Here is a 25,003-nt window from a genome sequence, read left to right as displayed (position 1 = left end):
ATGGGCCAACTAATGGGTTATAATGGGCTTTTCGGAAGTTTAAAAAAGTGGAAGCCCTATAAGGCGGGAAAATCAGAAGAGGCGCGTCAGTCTTGTTCGTCTTCTCCGGAGAGGTTTTGCGGCGGAATCCGAGGCGAAAATAATGCCAAATTACAGCATCAGAGGAATCAATGTTGATTTCCCATTCGAGGCGTACCAGTCTCAGATCATATACATGGACAGAGTCATCGAGTCTCTTCAAAACGTGGGTTTCCCGAACTCTCTCTCTCCCATTCGTTTTATATTGCTCTTTTAGGGTTCCCCGCTCACTGTGCAGCTAAAAATTGTTAACTAATCTGGATTATTAAAACTTGTGAGATGATGCTGCAGAAATGTCATGCGCTTTTGGAGAGTCCTACTGGAACTGGGAAAACTCTTTGTCTTCTCTGTGCCACCTTAGCCTGGCGAAAGAGTCTGGGCTCTTTCTCAACCCGTAAGGATCGCAAGAACTGTTCCATTCCTTGGTCAGATTCTGACGACCTAATGTCACAATCCGGAGGAGCTTTTCCTACCATTATTTATGCGTCCCGGACTCATAGTCAGCTCCGCCAAGTGATCAAAGAATTAAAAAGATGTAGCTACAGGTCACACCACCAATTCACTTTCTGCCTTATTACCTGCTCATCATCTCTTCTAATCTTTCTCTACCTCAATCATTTCTAGGCCTAAGATGGTGGTCCTAGGATCGCGGGAGCAATTATGCGTTAATGAGGAAGTCAACTCACTCCGTGGCAAAGCACTCACAAATGCTTGTCAGTACCTTTGCAAAAAGCGCGGTAAACGCCAATGCAACCATTTCAATCGCATTCCAGGTACACCTCTGAAATCTACTCTTTATCGCCACATGAAACGACGACATAAATCCTTACTATTTTGCCTTTCCATTAATCTTTTGTAGATTATTTAAAGCATAACACTCATATTGGCGACGAACCACTTGACATTGAGGATTTGGTCAATATTGGAAAAGATTCCGGACCGTAGGTTCCTCTATTTTTGCTACTTCAACATATTTGTTTCTTACGTTGCTCGCTTTTCCATCTGTACCATATCTGTATTTTGCAGATGCCCGTATTATATCACAAGAGAGCTTCACAAGGACGTGGACATCATATTTGCACCTTACAACTACTTGATCAGCAATGGCTATAGAAAGTTTTTGAAAGTCAACTGGAATAATAGTGTCCTTATTTTTGATGAAGCGCACAATCTGGTAAGGGGACTAAGATGTTCCGCATATAATTTCCTCATGAACTCTTCGTTTCTTGGTGTTTTGTTCTATTTTTCCGGGTTACCGAACGATTATACTGCTTCCAACTTCTCGAAACACTCAGTTTATCTTTAAAACATGCGCAGGAAAGTTTATGCGCAGACTCAGCTTCATTTGACCTTCCTTCAGTTCTTCTATCGGCTTGCATTTCTGAAGCACAAGAATGTGTACAACTTGCGGCAGCAAGAAGGAATTCATTAAATGACGTTTCCATAAACCCTGAGAATTTTGCTATACTTAAAGGTCAAATTTTAGGCCTTGACTGAGAGTACAATGTTCTGTTAGACGTGAATGAAAATGACATAACTGTTCTCATCTATGCGTTGTTTTTCGCTTCCAGGACTGCTTCTTAAGCTGCAGGAACTGATTTCTAAAGTGCCAATTCCAAAAAGGGACGAGGGATTTACCAAGCCTGGCCCTTACATATATGAAATGCTTAAAAGCCTTAACATCACTCACGAAACTGCTCCTAAACTCATTGGTACAGTTGAGGAGGCTGCAGTGTTCCTGGAGGAGGAGAAACAACGAACAGCGACCAACGCTGGAAGCAAACTAGAAATCATTGCTGACATGCTTAAGCTGATCTTTAGAGAAAATGGAAGTAACCATGCAGATGTTTATCGTGTAAGTTTTAAGAAGAGTGTTCTTTATATTCCGTGTTGAATTTTATAATTAAGTTGAAAAGGAATTTATTTTTCTCTTATGCTATCTCATTGGCAGAAACCCTCTTTTCTACTCCTATCTTTCACTTACAGTCTCAATATTCGTCCTTCATTAGGTTCATGTACAAGAGCTGGAGCAAAATTCTACTGATGTGATGAAAGGTAAATAAGAGTGGGATTGTCTATAGCCTTTAAACATAAAATTAATATTGTTGCAGTCCCAAAGCATTAACTAAAACGCCATTTTGCTAATTTGAAAATATAATAATCATTCTTAATCTGCTCTCCTGTGGAAATTGTTTTTGGCAAATTAGTCAGAACTTTAGAGAAAAGAAATGATTTGATTTATTTCTGTAGGCAAGGTATCAAGAACGCTTAGCTGGTGGTGTTTCAGTCCTGGGATTACCATGCTGGACATAGCAAAAAAAGGTGTTGGGTCTATCATTTTAACATCGGGGACTTTGTCTCCCATGGATTCATTGGCTCAAGAACTAAAACTGTGAGTCATATCGATAATCATTTCTGTCACTATGCTTGTCTATCTGCCTTTTTGGCTCTTCCCCCAGTTTTTAATGAAAACATCTTTTTCTGGAAAATGCAGAGACTTTCCCGTTCGGTTGGAGAATCCCCATGTTATATCCTCAAATCAGCTATGGGCTGGAGTTGTAAGTACTGGTCCATCAGGGTACGTTCTTAATTCTAGCTACCGCAATCGTGATGTACCAGAGTACAAACAAGAACTTGGGAATGCCATAGGTAAGTGTTTTGTTATTTGGTAGTTCATTTTGGATGGCCTGAATGTATCACTCTGAATTTCTGATGTGTGAACCGAGTTCTAGAATCTGGGGAGCTCTCAATATCAAAGCTGCTATCCTTATAGTGATCAATTAATTAGTACGTGTTTCTACTCTGCAGTCAACTTTTCTCGAGTCGTGCCTGAAGGATTGCTGATATTTTTCCCTTCCTATTACCTTATGGACTCTTGCATTTCATTTTGGAAAAATGGGGTATGGCCGTTGTTAATTTTCTCTTAAATATGAAAAAATTAGTACTCTTTAGCTTGAAAATCTACCGTTTCTTCATCATTCAGTGTCACAGAAACTCAATGACAGTATGGGAAAGAATTTGCAAGCTCAAGAAACCTGTCATTGAACCTAAGGATTCGTCCCTCTTTCCTGCAGCAATGCAGGTGAGCAACAGATGCCTCTGATCTTCTTTTGCTTTCAAAAGGCAGAATATTATATAATTTAACCGTGTCTAGTGTTTTTCTCATGGTAGGACTTCTCAGAAAAATTGCAAGACAGATCGACTTCTGGTGTGGTATTTTTTGCCGTTTGTCGCGGTAAGGTATGTTTTCTTCAACCTGTATGAAATTTGTCTGTTTGTAATAAGAGATATCTTGTGTATCCATATAGTATGTATGAGAATGCTGGTACAAAAAATAGGAGGTCAATAAGTTTCTCTAGTGTAGTGTCTTCAGTATGGCTGGTCTCTGTTGTGTTGTCAGGTCAGTGAAGGACTGGATTTTGCTGACGGTGCTGGCAGAGCTGTCGTCATTACTGGGTTACCTTATGCCAGGGTGACAGATCCTAGGGTTTGTCTGCTCTATCCTTTACTGTTTTGTTCTGAATTTGTATATAGGCTCATTGGCAAAATGGTTGCAAAAACCAGTGAATTGTTTTGCTCTTTTTTGAGAGTTTCTTTCTCATTTGTCTTCACTTTTATTTAAACTGGCACTGAGAGGTCACATAGCTTTAAATTTTATGCTGCTAATTGCATTCCAGCATCATTAACCCATGTTTAAAACAGGTAATATTGAAACGAGAGTTTCTGGATGAACAATCACAACTTGCAGATGTCAAGGTGAGTTCGATATTTATTTGACTATTGACACATCAAGGTTATAATATTTCTTGCAATTTTTTAGCTTCCAAGATCAACCCTTCTATCTGGAAGCATGTGGTACAGTCAAGAAGCCGCACGGGCTGTGAATCAAGCAATTGGACGTGTAATCCGCCATCGCCATGATTATGGAGCTATCATCTTTTGTGATGACAGGTTTTGTTCATGCTATCCATAGCTTTTTTCTTTTCTTCCTGGCTTCATGCAAGAATGTTCTTTTCGGGCATATATTCCGGGCATGATGCATGTAAAGATGAAGGCCTCTCGTTTTTGGACAAATAGATAGTGCATAAAATGTGGTAGTTAAGGTACTGCCAATTTTAGCCTTGAGACGTATGCTCTTTGAGATTGCTTTTGGTTGATATTGCGTCTGACATTCTCTTTCTAAACTGTACTCGCTATAGTTTTTAACGATTCTCCAAATAGACAAGAACTGTGCTCGATCTTGGGTAAACATATATTCATTCTCGTTTTTTTGTGATTATTTCGTACATTGGCTATTGTTGACAGATTTGAACAACCGTCCCAGCAATCCAAGATATCACTTTGGATACGACCTAACGTCAAGGTATAAGTTATGCTCTGTCTTGCCTCTGCATTTTTATGGAGCTTTAAGTTTTTTTCCTGGATACACCGGTTTTGCAGTGCTACTCTAGATATGGAGAGGTTATTTCTGACCTTGCACGATTTTTCCGGACTGAAAGATCAAACTTTCCTGCAAGGCTTGTAACAGATCAAGAGAACAATATAGGTAATGCACCTTGCAGCAAAAAGATAACTTTCATTGGACGTTACCATATCTTAGTCTGCCTGTCCTATTATCCCATCCTATTTCTTTCCTTGTGATCAACTATGGTTTGTGTTTGGGAGTTGGGGCATGATATAATTGCTTATCTTGTATCCATAAGAACTTTGTGACCCCTTGGTTATAATAGGTTGGAACAAAAAAAAAAAAAGTACAGTGAGTAGTACGAGCATATATGCAATAGTTTTTCATAGCAAAATGCTCTAATACTTTAAGCCCTATTTTCAAGTATATGTTGGACATCATTGTAAGCCAAATCTTTTTTGATACAGTTTCAACATTGGTACCAATGGAATCAACCAAGGATAATCCTACACCAGCCTTTGGTCAGTGATTCATTTTTCCTTCATTCTCATGACTGAGGAAAGATATTTTCCCTTTTGCACATGGTTAGAATGTGGTTCTAACTTCAACTCTCAAAGTTGTAATTTTGCATTGGGTATTTGATCTTTTGCAGGTAATAGTAATTTGAAAAACGTTGGAGTTGCGCAGAATGAGTTGAGTAGACTGGAAGCATTTCCTCCTGCAAATCGGGCTTCACCCTTGGAGCGTGACGGAAATAATGTTAAATGGAAAGGCCTGACCATTCTTAAACATACGGGCAAGATACCTCACATTGTAAAGGGAGATGTTATGCAGGGTTGTTCTTCACGGAAGGCTAAGTTAGTGGAACTAAGTGATGATGAGGAGACTCCGGTAGAGAGGAGATGTGAAGTAGTGGATCTAGAATGCGACAACTGTGAGAAGCAGACCTGTGAAACAGAAGTGCTTGCATCAAGCACATGTTTCAACACAATGGGACTAAAAAAAAAGCGAAAGGTTCAAGAGAGTCAGGGAAGTGCATCGTCGTCAGTGTTGACAGCGAAAGGAAATGGAGGTGGTAATAAAAAGGAAGCAAGTGCATCTGCATTTTTGAGTCAAGTTAGATCCCACCCTCTCTTTCCATGTTTCTCTTTTGTATATCAAGTTATTTGTTTACATTGGAAGTCATGCGCTGATGATCTTACTAGGTCAAAGAGAAGCTCAACACAGAAGAATATAAAAAGTTCATTGGATACATGCAAGCATTGAAGAAGAAGGAGATTAAGTTAGCAAACGTGATGGAGTCGATTGTGCAACTGTTCTGTGGAAGAGAGAGGGATCATCTTCTCATGGGATTCAAGGACTTTGTGCCAGTAAAGTATCGTCCTGCCTATGAGGAATGCATTAAAACGAGAAAAAGAGAAGGCTGATCGATCATCTTTTCAAACTCCAATTGACATTGTTACTCTCTCTACATTCTTGTTGTAAGTAAACTCTAACAGCCTTAAGTGTAGCTGAGAAGGAAAGAAAGAAAGTAAAAAATTTGTGACAAAAGAAAGTGAAATTGCATGAGTGTTAGTTGTCACTCATGATCATCCTCTTTCTCAGCCTCTCCCTGGCTGCGCGAGTACTGAGCGACCTCACAAGGCCTTTCCTGGTGATTCTCTTCTCCTTCTCACGAAGAGCGATGATGAGATCAACGAAAGCGCTTAATATGAACTTGTGTGACTTCTTGTCGTTGAGATCCAGATAGCAGAAGAGTAGCTCCTCCATCAAGTCCCAATCCACTTCGCTGTCTGGCATCCCTAACTTGGACTCCATCATCTCCACCATGGACAGCCTGAAGTCCTCTTGCGGCTCATCCGTGTATCTTAACACTGCGATGCAGTTCTCCGGCAGCACCAAGGTGGATCTCGATTGTCTATCCTCCGATGTAGACGTTGTTTCCATGCTAGGCCTCCCCTCCGATGATCCAGGAGGAGGAGATAGTCTCTCCGTCCTCAGCAAATCCGGCGGCTGTTTTGGGGAGTCGTAGACGGCCTGTCCCCATGTCCTCTCGAATCGGTGACGATAGTCGTCGTCGTCATCATCACTGTCGTCTGATGAAGATTCCCTTTTCTCCTTGTTTTTGGTCAGCCGGACTTGATGCTCATCCTCCTGGTCGTCTCTGATGCAGAGGGATTTGAAGTTTTCCTCAAGAAAACGATCAATGTCAGACAAGGTGGCGGCGTGAGCGGAGTCCTGCTGGTGAACGGGGTCGTCTTTGCTGAATCTGGTCTTGCTGCTGCGTCGTCTGTGCTTGAAGGAGAAGGAGAGCTTCTTGGGATGCTTACCAAGGACCCAATTCTTTGAGGATGAGAATGAATTCGACGAAGACAGTTGCAGCTTCCCTGTCTCTCGTTTGATCTTTGACAGGTAACCATGCAGCGATTTCTGCAATGGGTTTGGCATATCCTCTGAGACCTTTTGCTCTACAAACAACTCTGCTGCATGAAAACAATAGAGATTTTTGTTTTAAAACCAATTCTGGGAGATTTGATGCTATAAGAGGGAGCAGGGGTTCATTGGTCAAATCTGAAACTGTTCAACGCTTTTACGTTGTGGGTAATCTCATTAAATTAATAGGCAAGTTTTTTCTTAGATTTGTTTTTGTGTTAAATCTGTTTCCATAAGTTCCAGATTCTGCATTCAATGCATCGTTGAATAGTACAGTAGTTTTTTTTTTTGTATTGGAACTTGGAAGTGAAAGCTCACGCGCCTAATCTAAACACAGACTTGATTTACTTGACTCAATTCAATGTTTAAGTACCATTAAGGTAACGTTGACAAAAAATTAACATCTTTAATATTGAAAAAAGTGAAAACAAATGAAGAAGACATGATAAAGCGGATAAGTAAGTAGCAAAACTGTTTTCGAGGCCCAACTTTTGTGGCCCAAGACAGGAGTGTAATAATAATTGAGTTGGAGGCGGTGTGCTTGTATTTTGTCCCACATCGCTTGTGAGACTAAAGATGCAGAAAAAAGTTGTGCTATAAAACAAATCTCACATCCTCCGGAGAAAAGCATCTTTGCGCTTGGGGCAATGACGCAGCTAATGAGGTTCTAACCGAGGCGCGTCTATTGCTGGTTGAAAACTATTTCCAAACCCCCTCATGGGCTTGGGCTCGACCTATGGCCTTTGAGAATTTTTAGAAGGGTTCCTTTCGGGGTAAAGCCCTACAAATCTTAAGTTTTAAGTTTATATTGTGCTTGTTAATTTGGTCATTGTAAATTAGTGATGATTGAGAATCGTAATGTACTTGGGGGAATCAAATAGGTAAAGCCCTATAACTAGCATATGTTTGAGAAGCCTATCATATTCATATATGATCAATTCATGTTTTTTTATTCGAAAGCATATACCTTTGTGTCACATACTAAAAATAAAATCCTAGACCCTTAAATCCTATTTCCAAATGTAAACAGAATGTACTCAACTTATATATATCCCATGTTCAAAAAATCGCTAGGCGCTAGTCGGGCGGTGAGGGTGGACCTAGCGCCTAACAAGAAAATCGGAGATTAAACGGAGACTAATCGGGATTAGTTTTAAGGCTATTTAATATTTTAAAAACATATTAATCCATTATAATTAAGAAATTTATGTAATATCGTTTTTAAAATTACATTAAACACATCAAAACAAGAATTTCACCTCAAAATTATGAGTTTTTAATACAAATTACGAATATAAGTGGGATGTTTTGAATTTTAGATGTAAAATTTTTTTAAAAAAAAATAAAAAATTGGGTTAGGTGCCGTTTAGGCGGACAAAAATCGGATCACCGATTTTTTTTACCGATTTGGACAAAATCGCCGTGGTCTCCACCCGATCAGCGCCTAGGCGGCTAGGTAGCCGATTTTTAGAACGGGGTATATATCTGGTCATTGCACTGTGTTAATTAATATTATCCATTACAGATTTTTCGGTTATTAATTATTAGTCTTACACTGATTGGATGGTATATTTTGTTTTGATAATTATTTTCTAACGCCTATAGTTACATACAATGTCTCAGATAATTTATATCTTATTTAAAAAGGTATGAAAAATTGGAATAAAAAGCAAGAGTAAAAACAAGCTTTGTTCTATTCTCTTTTTTTCCGGTGGACCGCTTGCTTCTATTCTCTGTTTGACCCGTCGTAGCCACATACCCATTAAAGGGTTTTTAATATAATTTTTACTTAAAAAAAAAAAAAAAAGCAAGCTTTGTTGTTTTCTGTTGTCAACAAATATGTATGTTTCTCTTAAAAAAAATTTGATAAAAGGATCACTCGTAGGAGTTGCTTCCGGTGTCGTCTATACGTACGTACTTTCTCGCGTATTTGTTAAATTAATATTTTTACTCTTCTCTAATCATTCAAAAAAGAAGGGGAAAAGAGTAAAAAATACAGAGGCAAGGCAAACAATACGAGTCTTGTACGTATGTATTCTCTCTCTTTCTTTGCTTCCTAATAATCAATCAATCAATCAATCACAGAGTACAAACAGCAGCCAAAGAAGAAGAAGAAGAAGAGGAAGCCCGAAAACTGTTCATTTGATTTGTCCAAGTTGTAAAATCGAGCACCTGCATTGCATTTGGGGCTTTCCTCTTATCTGGAAAGAAAGAGCCGCCACGCCACTGATGGAAAATATATCTATATATATGCTTTTGATCCTAAACCTTCTTACTACTACTTTTTTGAGATTCTTTCTAATAAGTCACCAACCACATTCATTTTTGACTAGCTAGGAGACTTTATACTATCTGAAAGATTCTCTCTATACTCAATCCATTTTTGTTCTTTTGTGTGTGTCGGGATTTCAGACTAGTGTGATCAAATCCTACCATGATGAATTCGAGAGTTTTGTTCTCAGTGATTATTGGTAGAGTCTCAATCTTTTTGAAAAAAAAAGATCGACCACAGTGGGAGTCGAACCCACGACCTTTTGATCCGAAGTCAAACGCGCTAATCCACTGCGCTATGCGGTCATTCTTGCTCCATATATGAATCAATAGAATCAATTCTTCTTCATTCAAGCTTCTTCTTTCTTCTTTTCTGTTTCTGGTCGCTCGCTGCCACCAAGACTTTCTCTCTCTCTCTCTCTCGAATTATCGATCTGGTGAATCTCTAGCGGTGCCGATTCAGCGGATCCGGTTTGATCTCCCTAGTAGGCTTGCGTGATTCTTACTTAGGTGCGTTCTCGGGGTTATGCATTTGATCGAGGGTGGAAATCGAAACTAGATCTGGTTTGTGTATTTCGGGATGATTACTACTTACTAGGGAATTTTGTTTTTCTTGATATAGCGACACACTTGTTTTGTGCTATCATCTATCATCTGCAGCAATGTTCTATGGCACAGCTGTATGGGACCCTTGGCTTATCGTTGGCCAGATTATTTGCCTCCAGTGCTCTTACTATCTCACTCTTGGTCTCTTCACCATGGTCTTTCTTGGCCTTCGTGTTCCTCGCCTTAGTCTTGTCTACTTCTTCGATTACGCTACTCTCACTACTTCCACCTTCACCGGTTGGTGTGTCATTGCCTCTTTCCTCTTCTCTTCACTCGCTGGGTATTTTGCTTGCCTATCCCCCATTTATTATTCTTTGCTTTCTCTTTAGTAGTATTACTTTTCAGATTTCTTCCATTCATTTTATTTGGCAGGGCTGTCTACATGATATTTTTGGTGGAACGAGCACGGAAATGCTTAGATTTCTCCGCAACTCTCTACATCATTCATCTCTTCTTTTGCATCATGTATGGCGGATGGCCTTCCTCTATGGCATGGTGGGTTGTTAATGGAACTGGTCTCGCTCTTATGGCTTTGCTAGCTGAGTATTTGTGCATTAAACGCGAACAGCAAGAGATTCCTATGGATCGGTTCCATTCAAGTAAGATGATCCATTCTTTCTTTCATGACTCTCTGCACAGCATATACTTTCTCATGACTGACTTACGCATGACTGCTGCTGCAGGGGTTTGAAGATTGGTGTATGAACAAGTGATGCAGATTCTTGTATCAGGGCGGGCGACTCATACTAGTACTCTTAACAATTGTCATGTACAGAGATGAAATCAGAGGAGTAGAATGGGCAAAAAGAACTTGAGCCAGCCAGCCAAGTAACCATGTTGAAGCACCAACTCTGACTGACTGCAGTTTTGTTGTGACCTCAAAAATTAAAACATTGGAATACGTACGTTTCAATTTGTTCTTCTGTATGAAAAAACCTAATAGGTTATTGATTTCATGTTGCTTCTTTTTTTTATATACTGGATCTTCTCTCCTCTACTCGGTGCAGCTTTGTGTGTTTTATAATCATTCACCATACTCTTCTTTTACCACCAATTGATTCCTTAAATTTTCTTGCTTTTTTTTTTTTTAAACTGTGTACTGAAAAAAAGGGTCGTCCGTCGAAATGTAACATCTCGCATACGGTACGGGTGAAGTGACAAAAAACGACGTCGCATTAGAGAGACTCACTAGACCCAGATTCAGATCCAAATCGCCAACGCGCACTGGAAGTGGGGATCAGCACCACCACTGCCCTTGTTCGACATCTCCCTGCGATCTCCGTCGATAATTCGATCTCCGGTTCAGACATTGTTTTGGACTTGCAAAGATGGTGAGTGACATGATCTCTCAGTTTCTCCATAGATGTACCTCTGAATCCTCTTTCAATTTTTTTTCATTTCTGGGCTAGTCTACGTAAGAGTGTTCCTCATTGCATTAAAATATGATTCATCCCCTAAATCGAAATGCGATTTTCTACTACTTGTGCCGTGTTTTGGTTTCTCAGAATATCAACGAGCTATTATTGTTTTGTTTCTCCTCTAAATGTGTTTGCTTCTATTTTGTTTGACAGCCTCTGCGACTCGAAATCAAGGTAATGCAGTCTCCCTTGATGCTCGATTTAGACCTCTCTCATTCTACATCATTCTTATTCGCCTCTATGTTTTGATCAGCGTAAGTTTGCTCAAAGATCCGAAAGAGTCAAATCTGTAGATCTCCATCCCACAGAGCCATGGTAATTTTCATTGCTTTATAGTATTTCGTTAAGGAAACAACAACTACTAATCCATTGATTGTTTCAGGATCCTGGCAAGTTTGTATTCCGGAACTGTGTGCATCTGGAATTACCAGACACAGGTTAGTATCATCTGTTACTTTTACTTTACTTGCTATCTATTAGTCTTCCTGATTCCTCACTCTGATATTCTTGTTCTCCTTCTCCATTATTGTTTACCCGAATATTACTTTGCAGACAATGGTAAAATCTTTCGACGTGACTGAATTGCCTGGTATGATATACACCATCTCATTTTGTTCCTGGTCCTTCTTATGCTGCCTTTCGCACAGCATTCTGTGGTCCTGCATTTCTTGAATCTGTCATCTTGTTGTGCAGTTCGGTCAGCAAAGTTCATTGCACGGAAGCAGTGGGTTGTAGCTGGAGCTGATGACATGTTTATTCGTGTCTACAACTACAACACAATGGATAAAATCAAAGTATTTGAGGCTCATGCTGATTACATTCGTTGTGTTGCTGTTCATCCCTCCCTTCCCCATGTGTTATCATCATCTGATGATATGCTCATCAAGCTCTGGGACTGGGATAAGGGTTGGCTTTGCACTCAGATTTTCGAAGGGCATTCCCATTATGTTATGCAAGTGACTTTCAACCCAAAAGACTCCAATACTTTTGCTAGTGCATCCCTTGACCGTACCATCAAAGTAAAATTACTCTTGGACTTTTACGATACATGTTCTTCGTTCATACCCATTATGAGAAGCTAAACTTTTTTCATTTATTTACATCTTTTCTTACATAGATATGGAATCTTGGCTCTCCGGATCCAAATTTTACTTTGGATGCACATCTGAAAGGGGTAAACTGTGTAGACTACTTTACTGGTGGGGATAAACCATACCTAATCACTGGTTCTGATGATCATACTGCTAAGGTCTGTACTGAGCTGTCTTGCTTCTTTGCAAGTCGTTTGCTTGCTACATATGTGTGCTTGTATGTATCTCCATTTGTATTGTTTGTATATAGGTTCGTGCAAGGTTTTCTATTGTTCATATATGTCTTCTGGAAACAGGTGTGGGATTACCAAACGAAGAGTTGCGTTCAGACACTTGAAGGTCATACACACAATGTTTCTGCAGTATCTTTTCATCCAGAGCTCCCAATAATTATTACAGGATCCGAGGATGGAACTGTTCGTATATGGCATGCCACCACTTACAGGTAACTCGTATGCTGTATGTATTAAAGCTGCTATTGATTTGGTCTTTAAAAACTTCCTTCAGTTTAATCTTCATCCAACAATCTAGGCTTGAGAATACATTGAACTATGGCCTTGAGAGGGTTTGGGCTATTGGACACATTAAAGGTTCACGCCGGTAAGTTTCTGAACTTATACTATGGCAATATTTGTTCCCTGCTAAAGGTATATTTATCTTCACATAATAAGTATTTCTTTGTGTAAATTTATGTTTCCTACATAATTTACGAGATGGCAATACCTTGTCTTTTTCCAGGGTTGTAATTGGTTATGACGAAGGATCCATAATGGTGAAACTTGGCCGTGAAATACCAGTGGCTAGTATGGATAGCAGCGGAAAAATTATTTGGGCTAAACACAATGAGATACATACTGTAAACATCAAGAGTGTGGGCGCAGATGAGGTTTGGGGTTTAAATGATGAAGACTTTTACATTGTTGCCTTTTTATTTGAAAATTAGCTCATGTTTGGCAATGTTTATCATTTGGTTCTGAGCCTACTTAGGTCACTGATGGTGAGAGACTGCCTTTGGCTGTTAAAGAGCTAGGGACCTGCGATCTTTATCCTCAAGTAAGTGGCATCCTTCTGGTTGTATAAATTTTGGAAATATGGTTTCGTATCTCTGGATTGTCATTTCTACATTTGTTGATGGTATATTGGATATGTAGTGCTAACATTTTTCTTAAATCGTTGCTTCTAGTTATTTGTTTTTTTGGGCAGTTTGTTAGATTACTGGTATTAGTAAGAAATACGACCTTAATCATTTAATTTTGTGACTACCCACTGTCATTTATGTTTCTATTATTTAACTTTTTGCTTTCAGAGCTTGAAGCACAACCCTAATGGTAGGTTTGTGGTTGTTTGTGGAGATGGTGAGTACATCATCTACACTGCCTTGGCGTGGCGAAATAGGTCATTTGGCTCTGGGCTGGAATTTGTTTGGTCATCTGATGGGGAGCATGCTGTCAGGGAAAGCTCGACAAAGATCAAGATTTTCAGCAAGAATTTCCAGGTTTGTAATTCCTTTTGGCACATTCCATTTTTCCAACTGATTAACTCTATAGCTTTTGTTTTTTGTCTGATTCTGTTATCTGAAATACACTACCCTATACTGACTGCCTAGTTTAATTTGCAGGAAAAGAAGACTGTGAGACCCACTTTCTCAGCAGAGCGCATTTTTGGTGGGACGTTATTGGCAATGTGCTCAAGTGATTTTATCTGCTTCTATGATTGGGTGGAATGTAGGTTGATTAGGCGAATAGATGTTACTGTCAAAGTAAGTGCTTATATACCAGAAGTAGATCTATTAGTTTCTACAGGAGAATGGTTTATAGGTTACGGTTCCAGTAATATTTTTATTGGAGAAATACAAAAAGAGTTTCTTTTCTGGAATTTAAACGCAAAAGCAGATTGATACTGTTGCTTTTTGAAATACAACTCTTATTCACGTCTAATTTTTTTGTTTATTGAATGTGTCAGAATCTTTATTGGGCGGACAGTGGTGATCTAGTTGCAATTGCCAGTGATTCATCATTCTACATCCTTAAGTTCAATGTGAGGATCTTTCTTAAACCTTGGTAGTGAACCAGAACTCTAATAGATTTCCTTGTACTGTTGCTGTTTGATACATGGTTTTAAGCTGTTTTTTTCCTGTTCTGCTGTAGCGCGACATTGTTTCCTCTTATTTTGATGGCGGTAAACAAATTGATGAGGAAGGCATTGCAGACGCATTTGAGCTTCTCAATGAAACCAATGAACGTGTTCGGACTGGCTTATGGGTTGGGGATTGTTTTATCTATACCAACTCTTCTTGGAGGCTTAAGTACTGTGTTGGTGGTGAGGTAAGGCTCATTTCTAGGTTTTTGGAAAGAAACGTTTTTCTTAAAAAAAGTTTTTTGTTGGAAATGAGATTCAATATTCCTCTTACATTACAGGTAACGACAATGTATCATCTGGACCGTCCTATGTACTTGTTGGGTTATCTTGCTAATCAAAGCCGGGTTTATTTGATTGACAAAGAGTTCAAGTAAGCAGATGTTTTACTGTTATTATTGCTAACAATGTTTTGTAACTTACTGACTTCTGTGTCCACTTTATTGTTTACAGTGTTATTGGATACACTTTACTTTTAAGTTTGATTGAGTACAAGACTCTTGTGATGCGTGGAGATTTGGAACAGGCTAATGAAATCTTACCTTCAATTCCTAAGGAGCATCATAATAGGTATGAGAGTGTGTTTTCCCTCGTATTATGGTGAACATGTATCCAAGGTCACATAATGGTTTAAATTGTTTTCCTAAATTCATGCATTCCTAATTTTCTGATTCTCAACTTCAAAAACCTGCTCATGTTGTCAGCGTGGCACACTTTTTGGAATCACGTGGTATGACAGAAGATGCTCTAGAAGTAGCTACTGACCCTGATTACAGATTTGAGTTGGCCGTACAGCTCGGTAGATTGGCGGTCGCAAAGGTTAGTCTGTAGTTTTTACCATTTGAGAAGCTTTATTTCCATGATTTACCAATATGTTGTTAATCAATTCTTATTTTGACAGGACATTGCTGTAGAGGCACAAAATGAGTCTAAATGGAAGCAACTTGGAGAATTAGCTATGTCCACTGGGAAGGTGACCATTTTTTAAGCTGCAATTAGTGTTCTAGGATTCTTACAAAGGTTAAAGCTAATATGTATCTTTCTTCTCATTTTCCTCTCATGCTTGGACTACGTAGCTGGATATGGCTGAGGAATGCATGAGGCATGCTATGGATTTGAGTGGACTGTTGCTCCTTTATTCTGCATTGGGAGATGCAGATGGATTGATGAAGCTGGCAGCACTTGCCAAAGAGCAAGGAAAGAATAATGTCGCTTTTCTTTGCTTGTTCATGTTGGGTCAAGTAGAAGACTGCCTGCATCTGTTGGTGGAAAGGTGCATTGTTACTGTTTCTTACATTTGGAACATATATTCCCGCAACTAGTCACGTTTATTCTGATACTTATCTGGTTACAGTAATCGAATACCTGAAGCCGCTCTGATGGCACGATCGTACCTTCCAAGCAAGGTCTCCGAAATAGTGGCATTGTGGAGAAATGATTTGACCAAGGTTAGTGGTAGACACTTGCGATGCACCTTCTGATTGAATTCTAAACCTTGCCTGTTGAGATATCCACAGATTTTCTTGATCCTCTGTCAATGTGGATATAGATAAGTCCAAAGGCTGCTGAATCTCTGGCTGATCCCGAAGAGTATCCCAATCTCTTTGAGGAGTGGCAAGTCGCCCTGTCCCTTGAAAATAGAGCTGCAGAGACGAGGTATCTTTTAGACGTCGTTGCCGTCATTAGCTTGTTATTAAAAACAGTGCTTATGAGGAAACCTTTTAATTTAATTGTGGGACTTAAGTCAATTAGAGTCATGTGTCTGCATTAGATGGCGAGGTAGTGTCATGTGTTTTGCTTATAATTTGAATTTATACCCCGTGTAAACATAACTCCAAATGTTGATTTCATTTATTCAGAATCCTCATAAACAGAGTATTTGTGTTGACTTATCTTGCAGGGGCGTCCATCCTCCTGCTGGGGATTATTGTAGTCATGCAGACAGAGATCATACAACTTTGGTGGAAGCTTTTAGAATTATGCAAATAGAGGAAGAGGGGGGACTTGAGCACGGGGATGTTGTCGACGAGGTATGCAAAGTTTACATTACATGGCATTGAAGGGGATGGTCTTTTACCCATGATGTCCAATCTAATTGCTACATTTCGAGGTTTTTTGGTCATAATCGACAATGGTAGGATCATTAATTATACTGTCGCTGCTTCATATGTTATGGACTGCCTTTTTTTGTGAACAGTTTGGGGAAGAGGGAGAGGAAGAGGAGGATGGGGATCATCAGGAAGAGAGTAGTGATGGGAGGCAACAGAATGTGGAAGAAGAGGCCGTAGTGGTGGACGCTGACTCTACGGATGGTGCTGTGCTAGTTAATGGGAACGAGTCTGAAGAACAGTGGGGTAAGATTAATGAAGGAACCGCATCAGCCTTATAGCATTTGTGGATATTAATTGATTCTAAGATGCAGCTGCAGGAAAGCATCTTTCAGTAATTATATTCTTAGGTCGTTAGGTTCCTTGGCCATCTGCACACATGAGACATATATCATAAGGCTTTGTGTTTGCATCTGTGCATCAATGTTTCCTCATCTGTCTGTCTCCCATCTTCTTTTCACTGATCATCTTATATTTTTGATGTTGAATGTCTTTAGTTAGTGCATCTCAAATCCATTTACTCTTTTTTTTTTTTTTTTTTTTTTTTTTTTAAAATCTGTGGACTGATAAAATCATTGTTTGTTGTACAGTTCTAACACCGCCACAGGAGTAGGGTTGGTGAGAAGACATACATATATAATATATATATTCTTGGCTTTGAAACTTGGATACATTCAACAGAGAAATGAGGCAGCACAGAGAGAGAGATTAGTTTCCATTGTTAAAAACTGATCTATCATCTGATGAGAGATTTCACCTGTAGAATATATCTGTTTCCAACTGAAATTTTTATCCCATATGATATATGTTTTTGACTTTAGATTCAAATCTGAGCAGGTTAAAGTTGATATCTTAGTTTGCAAAACTCAGTAACAGTTATTATTTTATTTTATTTTGACAATCAGTAGCAAAAACGCAATTAACATATAGTAGTTTTTTGCATTCTTCCACTGTCTTGGCTTCGCTTTCCGGTCATCACCATCACTATCATGCTTGTTCTACCGATTTGTCTTGGAGATACTTTTCAAATTTTCTTGTTGTTTTTTTTTTTTGTTTTTCTTCTTTTCTCGTTGCTTCTTCTCACTGCAAATTGTTTACTTAAGCGAGGTATGTTGAAGACTAATAGCAAAAGTGTCCGGTTTTGATTGATATTCCAGTTGTTGACCCTGCGTGCGTTAATAAAGAAACAAACCACATGTTTAATTATTATTATTAAGTTGATCAGGTAGGTTATAGACATCTCCTATGATGGTAAAGGAAATGTTGATATTTAGAACTACTGATTAACATGGTCACTTTTGTCAGGGGGATTAATAGTTGGGAGGAAAAAGTGATAAGTAGGTTGAGCTAATAATATGTATGTCCTCCATTAGTAAGTACTGTAGCATTTAAGTAGGATAATTCCGAAAATATAGGAAAAAGCCAGCGCTGTCTACGAACAATCAAAATCCTATTTTGGATTATTTAGAGGGTTTTTTCTTTTCTTTTCTTTTCTTTTTTTAAAAGAATTATTCTCTGCGGATCTGTCCTCGCAGCAGACCCTGAGAGAGAGATTCTCCTCTCGCTTTTTTTCAATCTCTTCCTCTTCTAGGGTTTGTGTTTGCCTCTCCGGTTCACTGATGGCCCCTGTTGGCGTTGAAGACCCCCCCGACTACGAGAGTGATCCCGACGAATTGAATCGCTCCTTGGCTACCCGGAGGAGAGAAGCCAGCGATGATGAGGACCACCATGATAGGGACCATGATAAGCTGCGAGCCGATCTACACAGTGCTGCTGTTGTCGATGATGATGAGGAGGATGATGATACTTATGATCACGATCACGATGGACATGTTGGCACCGAGGAGGACTCTGCCCCTGCTCTTGTGGATGGAGAGCACCATAAGAAGAAGGAACCTTTCGCAGTGCCAACTGCTGGAGCTTTCTATATGCATGATAACAGATTTCAGGAAATTGATGCCGCCTCTAATAGGTTAACTACTTTTTACTATCATTCTATGGAGGAACACTATATTGATAGCTCAAGTTACTAAATCGATTGGAACTTTCCGTCATCATGTAGTTCAAATCGATTGGAACAACTGCTGTTGCTTTGTTAATCTTATGTTTACCTTTGATTGTCAATCCCTATGTATGAATCTAGCCGAGATTCTCACAAGCACTTTCATTCAACATTCTGTTTAGTTAGTTACATGGTTATGCCAACTGATATAGCGTTTCGTTTCGTTTCTGTAGGCGAATGCGTGGTGGTAGGAGGCTCTGGCAATCCAGAGATGAAAGAAAGTGGGGACATGACAAATACGAAGAAATGAATACACCGGAAAACCAATATGATGTTAGTTATCTTAGATCCTCTCTCCTCTGCATAAATACATTTGTATTCATTGACTTGTTTCCTCTTGCGGTGTTTATACATTTGCCACCTCTTTTCTTTCTTTCCTTTTAATTGCTGATTGATAAAACTTGTGAACATAGAGGCAGACTTCGAGAGGCCGAGGCAGAGGTCGTGGTCAGGGTAGGGGTCAGGATCGTGGACATTCTCGAGGGAACAATTCTAAAGAATTTACTGGCAATGGACACCAAAATCAGCTTCCTAAGGCTGTCACGAGAGGGAGGGGCCCCAGAAGATATGAGGTTGCATTGAGAAATGGGAATCAAGCACCTTCTGTGCAAACCAAACGGTGAGTCTTTAATTTTTGTTTCCTCTCTAGTCAACACATGAAGGCTTTATCTCTCTAATTATTGTGTCTCGTCTACTGAATCATTAGGTCCCAAAATTCGTTTGTGAAAGTGTCGCACGTTAATTCAGGGCGTCCACCAACAGAAATAGCTAGCATAGAGACTGAAGCCATCCAAGCCAAAAAGAATGTATTAGCTTCAAGTTTAAATTCAGCTTCTCCTCCGTTTTATCCTTCAGGATCCTCCAATAACTTGACACAAAAGGATGTACAAGCTGGCATGGGTAGACTGCACATTAGTGAAAACCCTACTCCGACTGGAAAGAAGTTTGGGAATACAAAATCCAGCTCTTTGTGGGTACCCACTGCTCAACCTTCTCAGACTACAAGTCATGGTAGAGGTGCACCTCCTCGTGAGCAAGTGCTTTACCAGCAATCTCCTAATCAAGGTGACAAAGTTTCTCCGCCAATGCAAATCCGGGGAATGCCAAAAGGCACTGACCAAAGCTGTACTCAACTTCCTGGTCAGGCTTTTGATCAACATTCGGCTGTTTTCAGTTTGCTGCCTTCTTCTCCACCAAAAACCGGATCATCAAAAAACCAGTATCTTTCTGGTGAAATAGAGTCGGCCGCAGAAACAGGTGCTCTGGTTGCCAAGGGAAAAGGGTCAGTCCAGCCTACTGGAAGGGGATCTTTGATGTATGGAGGGACACAGTTTATGGGGCCTGCCGGGATGGCAGCTGGTCATGGCAATCCAAATTTCCCTGCTTTTCTGCCTGGTAAGTTGTTCTTGAATGACAAAGTGTTCATCCTACATTGTAATGGTTAAAAGACATCTTTCAGAATCAATTCATGCATGTTAGTGAAATTGAAAGCTGGAGATCAGCACCTTTTGTATGTACTGGTGCTAATATGCATGCCTCACTAGTTTCAACTTTTTTGTTTTCATTTTCATGTTCAGTTATGCAATTCAGTGGTCAGCACGGCGGGGTTCCCACCTTTGGAATGGCTCTTCCAGGATATGTCCAACCAGAACACGGTACCGGAAATCCTGAGATGACATGGTATGCAGTCCTTCCCTTTTGTTGTGTAATATTGAGTTTCCACAGCTTTACATATTTTAAAAGTTATATATTTGGTGCGCTCTTAGTTGACTTGCTTTACGTCTTTGTAATCTGAGAGGATTTTAAATCTGATTAGTCTTTTAGTGGCCCAGACAGAACCAAAATTATTGCTTTCACTCGTCTGCTGTTTGTTGTTTTTTGTTTGTTTGATTTCCCTAGCTCTCTATCTTTAGTAGGTCCTTATTACTGCTATTATTGACAGGCTGCCAATTTTGGCTGGCCCCGGAGCATTAGGGGGTTCATATTGTCCACCTTATGCTGCCCTTGATGGTTCTTACCAAGCACACAAACCAGGGTTACCTTCCTCTGCGGGATCCTCCAGGTTTATAAAAATAGTTTTCTTCATTTTCTTAGTATTGTTAATCAACATGCCATTTCCATATGCATATGTGGTTACTCTTAGCTTTTTACCTTAGAGGAAGAGTAGTATGGGAATGCAGCTTTAACTAAAGTAACCGTGTGTGAGATTTTAGATATGTGGTTTCTCTTATTCTAGACCCACTGCTAAAGGCTTGTTTACCCGTTAGATTTACATTTCTTAAGTGTTCGATTAGTAGTTTGTCGACTATGTACACCCAGAAACATGTAGCGTTCATTAAGCAGACTCACTTTCTTGGTTGGGCACTCATATAACAATGTTAATCTTCTCTGATTATGAGCGTCTAATGAAGCATTTAATTTCAGCTCACTTACCCAATTACCTTACATTTTTGCAGCTATGAGAACAGTTCGAATAATCCTAATGATGAAGAGCCCATGGATAGACCTGGTAAGTCGTTTCCTTACCATTATGGTCTGAGACCAGTGCTTTAACATTAGCTGTTTGCGGCATCTTGTTTAGTAGGGGAAGCATCTGTTGTAGTTGATCTTATGAGGACATATGAAAGATTATTTACCCTGATGTGATTAGTAACTAAAGAAAAGAATATGTTGGATATGGTTCCTCGAGCATTGTTTATCAAAGTAATAACTCTTGCCAGTCAAATGGGGTTGTTATCATGGATTCAGAAGATTTTGTTGTGTGTTTGGCGAGTAAGAAATTTGAATGATTACATTGAGTGACTGACTGTTTTGGGGTTTATTGATGTAGAGGTTACAAACAATGGGAATTCCCAAGGGCCAAATAGCAACCAAAACAAGCAGCCTCGTAGGTGCGTATAATTTGTTTTTCAGTTGATCTTACTTTTGACATGAAACCACCTTGAATTAGGGTGCATGCATTAAAAAGTATTACAGGAGTATTTGGGTACCATATATGTATTGTGAAAAAAAGAAATGTTAAATAAGGACACACTAACCCTGCACATGTTGATGCAGATACTCGGAGATGAGCTTTAGCAAGTGAGTAAAGAAGAGTGCAAAGGAAGGTCGTCTAGCTTGAATAAGTGGAGTGAAAGGAGGGTGAGAGAGAAGCTCCTTAGCAGCAGGCCCCTGGTGCTTCTCCAAGCTGCCTGCTTTAAGGAGCAGGTTGGGCTGCTATTGTTGCCTATTTTTATTAGGTAGGCAATTGAGAATTGAGGATAAAAATATGAAAGGCTTTGTTTATCCCAATTGGTTTTGAACGTGTGTGTGTTGTTTTGTTTTCAGGAGGTTGTTGTGCAATTAAAAAAGAGTTGTGTTTTATGTTCTTGTGAGAGCTAGAGCTTGAGCTTGAGCTTGGGGCTTCCTTCATCTGTAATTTTTATTCTTTTGGGTTCCTCATTATTTTTGATAATTGTAATGTGTTATTTTGTTTTTGCCTTTCAACTTGTTTATCAAAGGCATTGTGGCCTATGTGAAGTTCCACACTTGACTACAATTGCCCAATTTGAGGGTTTTGATGATAGTTAGTTACTTCTCGAGGGGGTTGGCTACTTAAAGAAAAAGATGTGGTGGTCAGCCGATTCCTCTATGATGATAGTGATGATAGTAATTGATGATTGATTGTTACCATATATATGTAAAATAGTAAACTAGAAAACTAAAATCGGTTTAGATACAGAAAACAAGTGTATAGAAGAAGAAGAAGAAGAAGTAAACGAAAAGGGAGAAATAAAGAAGAGAGAGTCCGGTTGCACAAAGAGACTTTCCAGCCATTGTTTCGAGTCAGGTCAGGAAGATGATGGGCGGCAAAGGCAATAGCGTTTTCTCTCTCTCTCCCAACCCTAATCATCTCTGCATCTCGGTTGGTTCCTCTTCTTCCTCTCTTTCATCAATCAATTTGGGTTTCCGATTTCAATTTGTTCTCCTTGTTTGAATTTGGTCTTCAGATGGAAGATGGGTCTCAGAGCAGCGAGCAGCTGGTTGTAGATGATGACGATGATGACCTTCCTCCAATCGACGACACCCCTGATCTCGATATTGACCTTGAAGAAGAAGAAGAAGAAGAAACTCGACGCGACGAAAAGTGTTTCATGGCTCCCCCTGCTCCTGGAATGGAATTCGACTCCTACGATGATGCTTACAGTTTCTACAACTCGTACGCCCGTGCTCTCGGTTTTGCTATCCGCGTCAAATCTTCTTGGACTAAGCGCAACAGCAAGGAGAAACGTGGTGCTGTCTTGTGTTGCAACTGCCAAGGTTTCAAGTTGCTTAAGGATGCTTCCTCCCGCCGTAAGGACACCCGAACCGGTTGCCAGGCCATGATTCGCCTTCGTCTTATCCAATTCGATAGATGGAAAGTTGATCAAGTCTACCTCCACCACAACCACTCCTTTGATCCTCACCGAGCCCACAAGAAATCCTCCTCTGCTGCAACTAAGACGACACTACCCCAACCACCTCTCCATGTCCAAGTCCGGACCATCAGATTGTATCGAACCCTTTCCCTTCACACTCCACCCACCCATCCTCTCTTCCAATCTTCTAGGCGTTTGGAGCTCAGAGGAGGTTTTAGGGCCCTGCAGGATTTCTTCTTCCAAATTCAGCTTACCAGCCCCAACTTTCTTTACCTCATGGATCTTGCCGATGACGGCTGTCTCAGGAATGTCTTCTGGATCGACGCTCGTGCTAGGGCTGCATACTCTCACTTTGGCGACCTTCTTCTGTTCGACACCACATGCTTATCCAACGCATACGACCTTCCCCTTGTCGCCTTTGTTGGAATTAACCACCATGGAGATACAATCTTGCTCGGCTGTGGTTTGGTTGCTGACCAGAGCTTTGACACCTATGTCTGGCTCTTCAGAGCGTGGCTAACCTGCATGTTAGGCCGTCCCCCCCAGACCTTCATCACACAACAGTGCAAGGCAATGCGGACCGCAGTCTCTGAAGTTTTTCCAAGGGCTCATCATCGTCTTAGCTTGACCCACGTCTTGCACAACATCTTTCACAGCGTTGTCCAACTTCAAGATTCTGACTTGTTCCGTATGGCACTGAACAGAGTAGTCTACGGTTGTCTCAAGGTCGAAGAATTTGAAATAGCTTGGGAAGAGATGATCATTCGGTTTGGGCTGACAAATAACGAGACCATCCAGCACATGTTTCAAGATCGAGAACTGTGGGCTCCAGTTTACCTCAAGGATACATTTTTGGCCGGGGCGCTGACTTTTCCACTGGGAAATGTGGCAGCCCCGTTCATCTTCAGTGGCTATGTTCATGAGAACACATCCCTTAGAGAATTCCTTGAAGGGTACGAATCTTTTCTGGATCAAAAGTACACAAGAGAAGCCTTGTGCGATTCAGAGTCCTTAAAGTCAATCCCCGAGCTCAAAACAACTCACCCCTACGAGTCTCAGATGGCAAAGGTCTTCACAATGCAGATATTTAGAAGGTTCCAAGACGAGGTCTCGGCAATGTCTTCATGTTTTGGAGTAACGCAAGTCCACTCAAACGGGTCGGCCTCCTCGTACGTGGTGAAAGAGAGGGAGGGAGAGAAAGTGAGAGACTTTGAGGTCATCTACGAGACAAGTGCAGCAGCACAAGTACGTTGCTTCTGTGTCTGTGGTGGTTTCAGCTTCAATGGCTACCAATGCAGGCATGTGCTCCTACTACTCAGCCACAACGGCTTGCAGGAAGTCCCGCCTCAGTATATACTGCAACGGTGGCGGAAGGACGTGAAACGTCTCTATGTGGCGGAATTTGGGTCAGGTCGTGTGGACATAATGAATCCGGATCAATGGTATGAGCATTTGCACAGAAGAGCGATGCAGGTTGTCGAACAAGGGATGAGATCGAAAGAGCATTGCAGAGCTGCCTGGGAAGCGTTTAAAGAGTGTGCTAATAAGGTCCAATTTGTGACAGAGAAGCCTTCTTAGATACTTACTTACCACTGTCGTTGTACGAGATGATTAGAATCTATAATCATATTATACAGGGTTCTACCAGTAATTAGGATGGATTAAAGCAAATCTTGTACTGTTGTAATAGATCCCAGTGAACAAATTGTGGTTACTTTTTACAGGTTCCTAAATTTATGACATTTTCAAAACTTCTTGTACATATGAAATTATTTTGGCCCTATGATGGTTTTCTATTCAATTGGGCTTTTTCGATTATGGAGGCCTATGATTGTATATAACTGAGCGTCTTCTTGTGTAGCCCAGTGGGCAGTATAAACGTCAGCCCAAAACGTAACTGCGAAATTCAAGTATCTTACCCACTCGCACAATAAGCGCGTCGACGCCACATCCACAAAATCTGTGGACTAAAACCTGCTAAAATTGCTGTTTTTGGCA

General features: G+C 40.2%; 5 protein-coding genes and 1 non-coding gene across 11 annotated transcripts; 4 read left to right on the top strand and 2 right to left on the bottom strand.

Annotated features, from left to right (window-relative positions):
- Positions 1-34: 34 nt before the first annotated feature.
- On the top strand, positions 35-6,034 carry LOC9323916 (regulator of telomere elongation helicase 1). Its single transcript, XM_021034354.1, has 21 exons — positions 35-244; positions 370-623; positions 703-851; positions 938-1,019; positions 1,105-1,252; positions 1,396-1,552; positions 1,650-1,933; positions 2,088-2,133; positions 2,329-2,470; positions 2,573-2,727; positions 2,887-2,978; positions 3,062-3,160; positions 3,250-3,318; positions 3,479-3,565; positions 3,781-3,834; positions 3,899-4,029; positions 4,384-4,441; positions 4,519-4,624; positions 4,951-5,004; positions 5,136-5,599; positions 5,689-6,034. Exons 1-21 carry the CDS (start codon positions 143-145, stop codon positions 5,908-5,910), a joined length of 2,955 nt encoding a protein of 984 aa, XP_020890013.1. The 5' UTR covers positions 35-142; the 3' UTR covers positions 5,911-6,034.
- Positions 5,920-7,813, bottom strand: LOC9325380 (transcription repressor OFP14). Its single transcript, XM_002887805.2, has one exon. The coding sequence runs from the start codon at positions 6,929-6,931 to the stop codon at positions 6,056-6,058; it is 876 nt and encodes a 291-aa protein (XP_002887851.1). The 5' UTR covers positions 6,932-7,813; the 3' UTR covers positions 5,920-6,055.
- Positions 7,814-9,419: 1,606 nt separating this feature from the next.
- On the bottom strand, positions 9,420-9,493 carry TRNAR-UCG. The gene has a single exon. It is a non-coding gene; the product is annotated as a tRNA-Arg (tRNA).
- Positions 9,494-9,540: 47 nt separating this feature from the next.
- On the top strand, positions 9,541-10,788 carry LOC9325379 (protein SYS1 homolog). Of its 3 annotated transcripts, none has more exons than XM_021034079.1 (4): positions 9,541-9,697; positions 9,848-10,073; positions 10,166-10,392; positions 10,477-10,788. In XM_021034079.1, the coding sequence occupies exons 2-4, from the start codon at positions 9,850-9,852 to the stop codon at positions 10,482-10,484; spliced, it is 459 nt and encodes a 152-aa protein (XP_020889738.1). In that variant the 5' UTR covers positions 9,541-9,697; positions 9,848-9,849; the 3' UTR covers positions 10,485-10,788. The 3 variants fall into 3 exon arrangements, with proteins under 3 accessions (XP_020889738.1, XP_002889316.1, XP_020889737.1); XM_002889270.2 differs by having other exon boundaries at positions 9,541-9,751; XM_021034078.1 differs by having other exon boundaries at positions 9,544-9,697; positions 9,810-10,073.
- A 121-nt stretch (positions 10,789-10,909) lies between these two features.
- Positions 10,910-17,396, top strand: LOC9325378 (coatomer subunit beta'-1). 2 transcript variants are annotated; one of them, XM_021034074.1, is made up of 26 exons: positions 10,910-11,068; positions 11,119-11,124; positions 11,365-11,385; positions 11,465-11,526; positions 11,594-11,648; positions 11,764-11,800; positions 11,905-12,230; positions 12,329-12,460; positions 12,599-12,747; positions 12,834-12,902; positions 13,041-13,188; positions 13,290-13,355; positions 13,609-13,797; positions 13,921-14,061; positions 14,265-14,339; positions 14,450-14,626; positions 14,720-14,811; positions 14,892-15,008; positions 15,143-15,257; positions 15,340-15,411; positions 15,515-15,711; positions 15,793-15,886; positions 15,988-16,094; positions 16,339-16,468; positions 16,636-16,792; positions 17,137-17,396. In XM_021034074.1, exons 2-26 carry the CDS (start codon positions 11,122-11,124, stop codon positions 17,157-17,159), a joined length of 2,754 nt encoding a protein of 917 aa, XP_020889733.1. In that variant the 5' UTR covers positions 10,910-11,068; positions 11,119-11,121; the 3' UTR covers positions 17,160-17,396. The 2 variants fall into 2 exon arrangements, with proteins under 2 accessions (XP_020889733.1, XP_020889732.1); XM_021034073.1 differs by having other exon boundaries at positions 10,910-11,124.
- Positions 17,397-18,034: 638 nt separating this feature from the next.
- LOC9323915 (protein FAR1-RELATED SEQUENCE 8) lies at positions 18,035-24,765 on the top strand. Of its 3 annotated transcripts, none has more exons than XM_021034077.1 (10): positions 18,035-18,518; positions 18,782-18,881; positions 19,028-19,227; positions 19,315-20,003; positions 20,186-20,288; positions 20,551-20,670; positions 21,065-21,117; positions 21,439-21,499; positions 21,666-21,847; positions 21,936-22,189. In XM_021034077.1, the coding sequence occupies exons 1-9, from the start codon at positions 18,166-18,168 to the stop codon at positions 21,691-21,693; spliced, it is 1,707 nt and encodes a 568-aa protein (XP_020889736.1). In that variant the 5' UTR covers positions 18,035-18,165; the 3' UTR covers positions 21,694-21,847; positions 21,936-22,189. The 3 variants fall into 3 exon arrangements, with proteins under 3 accessions (XP_020889736.1, XP_020889735.1, XP_020889734.1); XM_021034076.1 differs by having other exon boundaries at positions 19,022-19,227; XM_021034075.1 differs by lacking the exons at positions 18,035-18,518; positions 18,782-18,881; positions 19,028-19,227; ... (3 more) ...; positions 21,065-21,117; positions 21,439-21,499 and adding an exon at positions 22,598-24,765 and having other exon boundaries at positions 21,695-21,847; positions 21,936-22,512.
- Positions 24,766-25,003: the final 238 nt, after the last annotated feature.

Source organism: Arabidopsis lyrata, assembly GCF_000004255.2.
Source record: "Arabidopsis lyrata subsp. lyrata unplaced genomic scaffold ARALYscaffold_2, whole genome shotgun sequence".
Taxonomy (NCBI): domain Eukaryota; kingdom Viridiplantae; phylum Streptophyta; class Magnoliopsida; order Brassicales; family Brassicaceae; genus Arabidopsis; species Arabidopsis lyrata.
The sequence above is the reverse complement of the archived record's forward strand: the minus strand, read 5'-3'. Positions and strand labels throughout refer to the sequence as shown.